This window comes from Bactrocera tryoni, chromosome 2 (genome assembly GCF_016617805.1).
Source record: "Bactrocera tryoni isolate S06 chromosome 2, CSIRO_BtryS06_freeze2, whole genome shotgun sequence".
NCBI lineage: Eukaryota > Metazoa > Arthropoda > Insecta > Diptera > Tephritidae > Bactrocera > Bactrocera tryoni.
In genome coordinates, this window is record NC_052500.1 from 65,152,491 (window position 1) to 65,160,696 (window position 8,206).

Genomic DNA, 8,206 nt, shown 5'->3' on the forward strand with positions numbered 1-8,206 from the left:
TTTGTTTTTCTTATATTACTAGAACAACAAACAAATTATCGCACAAGGGCGAGTGCTGAGCGAGTTTGTGGTTTTCACAAATATTTTTCTTGATAAGGAATTAAAATACGATTTAAGTTTCTTAAAGCGTACCAATTGGATATTACATTTCAGTATTTCAGTAAGTGTAAGTGAGCTGGTCTGCAAGCCCGATTTATTTTGGAGGAATTATAACAACAATAACAGCGAATTAAAAAATATGAACAAACTAAAAGTACGCAATTTGTTTATAATACTCGCCTACATACAAAGTCAAATGATCATACATAACTAATTTCTGCTGGCGCACTCTACCGAAATGAAGTCAATCAAAACTACTATTGAACCATTATCCACATGGCCCCTCGATTTCTATAGCGATGAGAATACTACTTGTGATTGGGATCGCAAAATTTATGAATGTAGAATTTTCGCCGAATCAATATTATTTACCTTAATTTTTTTGAAAGACTTCGAGAGTTGTTGGTAAGGTGTAACACTATAGACGCAGAAACTAATATCGATTTCCTACTCAAACATAAATTTCAGTCAATTTTACTAAAAACACGTTATATCACAGTGAAAAATTGCAAGCATTTTACACACGAAATCTACATGAATGACACAGTGCGGTTAATTCTAATAACAATGACTGAGCTGAATAAATTAACACTAGTCTATAACGTTGGCCTTGAACCAGAACCACCGAGATATTTTACAACAGAACGGATAGAGACTCACCTACAACTGATTATTAAATCAAATCGATATGAGATCCGGGAAGCAGATATTATAGGTATACTAACTGACATACTTTATAACACGAATCAACTGGAAATGCTTACGCTTAGCGTACAAGGTCTAAGAAACCAGACCTTATCGCTGCAAAAATTGACGAAAACATTCTTCAAAAACTCCCCTGGGCTAAAACAGCTTGACTTAGCCGGAAATAATATGAAAATGTTGGACGCAAACATCTTTGTAAAGCTAAAGCAATTGAGTTGTCTGAATTTGAGTCGTAATGAAATCCGGGAATTGCCCGAAAGTCTGTTTGCATATCAGCGTGAACTTTTCATACTGGATCTGAGTCACAATTCATTGACATATTTAACGCCACACGTTTTCGATCACACTCCTTGGCTATGGCAGTTGAAACTTGGTGGAAATCACCTGCACGACACCACAAATCTTATGGAAAATCTGAAACCGCTGAATTATCTACATAGGCTAGACGTTAGCCAGAACCATCTGCAAACTAATTGGAGCACCGATAAGTCCTTCAATAGAACGCCAAGGTTACTGACAAATTTTCGATACAACATGGATTCGGCTTTAGTCGACGTTCTTAATTATATTACCAAGTTCCAACCAGAGATATACGAAGGTGGCAAGATTAACTCAACAGTAATCAATTTAAGTGGCAATCGTTTGCGCGAATTCTCTTTGGATTGGCTTGTACCTGCGAACATTACATGCCCTTTTGAAATCAACTTAGAGCACAATTTGATTGAAAACATTTTCGCTTTACAAAATTTCTCCAGTACGACTGCTAATTGTGCGCCCAAAATCAAACTAACTGGTAATCCGATCGTGTGCGATTGTAAATTGGTTTGGATTTACAGTGAAAACTATCGTTCGCTGCTCAATGGTTCACAGTGCATTCAGACGTCAACCAAACTGATAAAAGATCTCGCGCAGCTGAAACGTAATGAACTGTGTGACTGGGGACCAGTATTGTGCCCCATAAAATGCAATTGTTACACACAACTTGAATTCTTGCACATCGATTGCAAGGGTGCGGAACACATCGAACAGCTCCCACGACCCGAGCAAGTTGGGCTCAAGAGTACGGTACTCGATATTAGCTATAACAATTTCATTGTATTGCCGCTAAACACCACCTTCGGCTATGCTAACGTTTCGCAACTCAACGCGTCGCACAATAAAATCACGAGCATTAATATCAGTCAACTGCCAACCAATTTGACGGTTTTGGATCTACGAAATAATCACTTAAAAACTTTGAGTAATGATTTTTTGCGTGCATACCTCAATGACAGCACAAAACTAAAATATCTCTATCTAAGTGACAATCATTGGATTTGTGACTGTTCCGCGCAGCAATTGGTGTACACCATACGTACACATCGGACACGCATACCCGATGCCGACCAGTTACTCTGTGCTAATCTGCTGAACGATACACTCCTAATAGACAATGTGAGCGAGTTGTGTCCTACTCCTGTTAACGTTGAATACTATACAACTGTGATTAGTGTAGGGTTAACCATTATTATTTTACTTTGCATTATCGCACTCTTCTATAAATATAAATTAGAAGTGGAAGTCTGGTTATATAGCCACAACATATTGAGATTTTGCATTCGCGAATGTGAGCTGGATAAGCATAAAACATTCGATGCGTTTATTTCATATGCACACCAGGATGCAGACTTCGTCAACCGTACACTACTGCCGCAACTCGAACAGTGCGAACCACCATTTCGTGTATGCACACACGAACGAAATTGGCTGGCTGGCGCTTATATACCTGAACAAATCATCGAATCGGTGGAACAATCGCGTCGGACGATCATTGTGCTCTCGCAGCACTTCATCGAGTCGGATTGGGCGCGCATGGAGTTTCGGACAGCGCATCAGTGCTCGTTAGTCGAGGGTCGTGCGCGCATAATAATGATTAAATATGGTGAAATCACGAAAAGTGACTTATTGGATAGAGAACTAAGGGCATATTTGGATATGAATACTTATCTGGATTGGCAAGATGTCAGATTTTGGGACAAATTACGCTACGCCATGCCACATAAAGTGGGTAGAGAGAGGAATTCGGATATGCTAAGAATTAACGGCAGAATGTATGTTATGGGACAAGTTGAGATGAATCGGTTGCGTGAAGAAATTGTTTAAATTTGTCACAGTTTGTTTGTGGTAAAGAAAATTGGTTGCAGGATGGTAAGACTTTTCACAAATACATATACATATATTTGAGAAAATACAAATATATTACCTTTATTTGCAGTTATTTTTTGTAATCTTCCGATTCTTCTGTGACACAAAGAGTTGTTCAAAATGTTGCTACTAAGAGAAGGATTGAAGATATCTAATCTTGACCAACCTGCTTACCAACCAGTGGTCATCGCATACACTCTTCAATCCCATTATATTATATATTATGTAACTATTTAATCAATTTTCCTGTATAATTAATTAAAAAGCTCACAATTATGTATAACTTTTTATATATACAAAATTATTTACTAAAATATTTCAACAAGAAAGAAAGCGTAAGTTCGAGTGCAATGGAATATTCATGAATAGTCTTTAAAGATGCAATGCTTAAATGCAATGAGGAATGATACTGTCTGGTGCTCATCAAAATTTAAGGTACTTAAAATTCAGCCAAATCCAAAATCAACAACGATGATACAAACGATTGTGAAGAGTTATGATTGAATTTGAACATTTTTTGTTCATAAGATGGCATACGGTAAAGGCATTATTCGTGCAAAGTTTCATCCCGTTATTTAAACGCTTCTTGATTTGTGTACTGGAAAGTTAAAGAATCAAATGTAATTTCAAATTATGGTATATGGGAAGTAGGCATAGTTACAGTCCGATTTCGGCCATTTTCGCACTGTGCTATCGGAATATCCGTGGCAAATTTTGAAAATCGGTTTGGTCAGATCCCAAAATATGTCTTTTCACCAAAACGTGGGCAGTGCCACCCCCATTGTTCAGTTTTCATTTGGGCTTCTATAAAGCTCTCTTATATACTCTCGAAGGAAAATTTTATTGTCTCTGGCGTATTTAGTTATTGATTTATTGCGCTTTTAGAAGTGCTTAACAGAAAGGGGAGTAAACGGGGTTATCCTCCGATTTCATCCATTTTCACAACGTGGATACAAATTTCTACAGGATTTGTGCTTAGGAAATTTGGTTGTTGTAGCTTAAGCGGTTTAGGAGACATATACATTAAACTTATTAGAGGGCGAGGTTTAGCCCACTTTTTCAAAAATTTATGCCCAAAGGTGTCCTTTGCTCTTGCCAGCCTCTGTACCAAATTACAGCTTTATAGCCTAATTTAGTGCTTAGTTATGGCAGTTTTACGTCTATCTAAGAACTCGAAATTTTTTTTGTACGAGGAACACATACCAAGTCTCATCGAGATATCTTTTTACTCGAGTTACAGCTTGCACGGACGGGCGGACGGACAAACGGACAGACAGACAGTCGACCGGATTTCAACTTTTCTTGTCATCCTGATCATTTATATATATAATCCTTTATCTGATTTCGTTAAATTTTCAACTAATATCATTCCGTAACTACCGCATTCCTTTGATTTAGCTCCGTGTGACTTTAGGCTATTCAGCGAGCTCAATCAACTGCTCCGGAGAAACCGTTTTAAGTCAATTGAATACTTCAAACGTAAATCGCTACGCGCTTTGCAGGCTATTCCGGAAATTGACTTTCGCAACTGTTTCAAGGATTGGAAAAATCGTTGGCACAAGTGTATTGGGGCCAAAGGTGATAAATTGAGAATTTTAGAAATATCCACAAAGTCTTTCTATTATCTGCTCACTGTAGTATGTTATAGTTGCCCTATATTGACGGTTCAAACAAGCAGCTTCTGGTGTACAAAATCGCGCGTGTGAAATTTCAATTTGATATCTCCAAAGTTAAAGACGAGTTCTCATACATTATTTACAAGCCGATAGACAGACAGCCATGGCTAAATCGACTCAGCTTCTCACGCAGATAATTTTAGTACATGTACTACTGTGCCCAAAAATAAGGTGACCTTTAAATTTAAACTGCGCGCGACGAAGGATTTGAAGAATTATTTTATGTTGGTAGTACTGTCAGTCACATTTATGTCAAATTTCATGTCAAAATATTCATTAGTGTTTGAGATACGTGTCGTTTTGTGAGCTGCTAAAAGTGAGTTTTTTATTTTTTGCGATGTCGAAATTTGTTGAGCAAAGAATTTGCAATAAATTATGTTTACGGAATCAATTTTCTGCTGCGGATACGAAAGCCTTTGGTGATGAGGCTATGTCTAAAAAAATGTTTACAAGTGGTATAGTGAGTTCCAAGCCGGCCGTGAACGTGTCGAAGACGAAGAGCGTCCAGGGCGACCATCAACCTCAACCGACGAAGCTCACGTTCAACAAATCAAAGATTTGGTGTTGAAAAACCGTCGATTAACAATTAGAAACCTTGCTGATGAAGTTGGCATATCGAAAGGCTCAGCCAATGCCATTTTGAAGGATGCTTTGGGCCTCAAGCGCGTCAAATCTCGACTGCTACCGAAAACATTGAATTTTTTGGAAAAAGGCGTCGCGTTGAAGTGTGTGAAACGATGCTTTCCGACTACCAGGGTGTCATGGAATGCATTATAATGGGCAATGAGACTTGGATCTATGCTTACAACCCCGACGCAACCGATCAATCGAGCGAATATCTTGCCAAAAGAGAGCCGAGACCAAAAAAATCGCGCCAAAGTCGCTCAAAAATCAAGGTCATGTTGACTGTTTTCTTCGATTATCGTGGTGTTGTGCATTATGAATACCTTCCAACCGGTCAAACAGTCAACAAGGAATATTATTTGAACGTTATGCGTTATTTGCGTAACGCTATCCGCCTTAAAAGGCCGGAATTGTGGAAAGACAATTCTTGGTTTTTACACCACGATAATGCACCATCCCATACTGCCCTCGTAATTCGTGATCATTTCGCCAAAAAACTCAACCCATATCGTTCCGCAACCACCGTAATTACCTGATCTGGCGCCGTGCGACTTTTGGCTGTTCACCAAGCTCAAAAGACCGCTCCGGGGACACCGTTTTTATACGATAGAGAAGATTCAAGCCGCAGCGAAGACGGAACTGAAGGCCATCCCGGAAAGTGGCTACAACCAGTGTTTCGTAGATTGGAAAATCCGTTGGCATAAGTGCATTGCATCGGGAGGGGATTACTTTGAAGGGGATGAAATTGATTTGGAAGAATAAATAAAGAATTTTCAAAATAAATATAATGTCACCTTATTTTTTGGGCACAGCAGAGATACAAAATAAATAAAAGTCATAACTTCATGCATTTGAAACTTGAAGTTTAAGTGTCTTCGGCATGGTACACTGTTCGAAAAGAGGTGTCAAATCCTAGTGGGAGGGCTAAAAATTTGCTGGCAGCATATTATTTTAGCCCATTTATTGACGTTCAAATGTCAAAGCTACAAAAAATAAGCCATATCATCGATATGGATAATGGAAGTTAAGAATTGTCTAAAAGTAGCACACTCTAATACATCAGCATGTAGTAGCAGCCGAGAATATAGGATAAACAAATAGCAGATAATTAAAATCCCACTTATTTTGAGAAGCTATTTTCATATTGCTTAACTTTCTGACGGCTTATTGACCAAAGATATCATTGAACACATCACGACAGATATTTAGGCTGTCAATGGGAAATATTTTATTGCGATTACTGTTCGCCTATCTTCATTTCACTACAGCGTAGGATGGATAAGAGTTAGGTAAATATGTTTTTGGATAAATATACAAGATATGTGCATTAACACCAATCAATTTTTGAAACCTTCAAAGCATGGAAAAGTCACACCTAGAGTTATGAACACAGAATTTTACTTTTTGCGACAACGAAAAGTTATTAAGAAGACTTCAACCTTTACAGCTAACTTTCATTTCAATTTCCAAGTTACTTTATACAGCAATAATGAAAGAGTAAATTGCAAATTCGGATTTTCAGCACTTCCTCTGCTTCCCTGCTTCCCTGCTTCCCAGCTGTAGTGTGGTACAGCATAACCGCTGCCTCTTAATTCGCTCAAACTATGTCAGTGTCGTCGTATATCTCGTACAGCTCATCATTCCATCGACTGCGGTATTCGCCGTGCCAATGCGAATAAGAACCATAAATCTTCCTTTTCTAAATCTTTCTCGAGAAGTCATAACGCCGACTCATCAGATATTATCATCGCCCATGCCTCTGCACATAGGACGGAGATGATGAGTGACTTGTAGACTTTGGGCTACGTTTGAAAGAGGTGAGCCAGCGTAAGCCAAGTCAGAATTGACGGTGAAAAAGGGTTTACTTTACTACGTGTTTGATAGAAACGATCATTTGTCACGGGCTGCTCCGTACGGAAATGCGGACGGACTTATTACTGTCAACAATTGAACCGTCTAAGAAAAGCAATAGCCTGTATACTGTTAGCCAATAGAAGATGAATTGTGTTCCAAAAGAACAACGCCTGACACACACATGGCTAGTGGCAGGCCAGAAGCGTTTGGAGCTATCAATCGTCCACTATATAGTCTGGACTTAGGACCAAGAGGAGCTTTCCAACATTTTTAATATAAATAAAATTTCATATATGTATCTATGTGTGTACTATTAGAATAAAGGGATGATGCAATGGATTCATCGCATGTGTCAATGCTGATTCAAAAATGGTCGAGTAAGTTCGGCTAGGTCACGTACATCGTATATTAAGTAGCTTTCCTCTATTTCACTGTTTATATATCGCCCAGAATCTGAGATATGTTTACAAAATTACACAAGTTACAACTTATACAATTTATTCATTTTTCTTGAAAGGATCGGCTCCATACTCTAAATGTAACAGATTAATTGAAAAGTCCCCCCGCATGCTTTTTTTTCCAACAACTTTTCCATAATATTTTTGTATTGTAGTACGATTTGTCTTTTAATTCAAAATATGCCTAAGTTTCGGCGATCCACTTATATGAGGAAAATTTCATCCCAACGAGCACTATTTTAAAATTTGAGAGCAGAAAATAGTCGCTTGGGCCCAGATTTGGAGAACACGGTAGATGCAGAAACAATTCGAAGCCCAATTAATTGTTTTTTGCCATCGTTTTCACTGACTTGTCATACGGTATATTAACTAGTGAAACGGCACTTTTTTTCTTCAAAGGCGACCGTTTTTCGGCAATTTCGTACTTGCATCAGACCAGTAATGCTGGGTTTTAGTCGTTATTAATGGCTCTTTTTTTTTAAAGTATTCAATAAAATTTATTCCATGCGCATCCCAAAATTCAGACGCCATAACCCTGTCAGACGACTGTGGCGATTTTCCACGCCTTGGAACCATTTTCTTGTGTGCACTCAGAAGACTGTCGAT

The 8,206-nt window shown here is 38.3% G+C and overlaps 1 protein-coding gene across 1 annotated transcript; it reads left to right on the forward strand.

Moving 5' to 3' along the window:
* The first annotated feature begins 666 nt into the window (after nt 1-666).
* On the forward strand, nt 667-2,946 carry LOC120768841 (protein toll-like). Its single transcript, XM_040095593.1, has one exon. It carries the CDS (start codon nt 667-669, stop codon nt 2,944-2,946), a length of 2,280 nt encoding a protein of 759 aa, XP_039951527.1.
* Nucleotides 2,947-8,206: the final 5,260 nt, after the last annotated feature.

What these genes read in the sequence shown, in the direction of transcription:
- LOC120768841 (XM_040095593.1), top strand. Translation starts at nt 667, where the DNA reads ATGACTGAGCTGAATAAATTAACACTAGTCTATAACGTTGGCCTTGAA.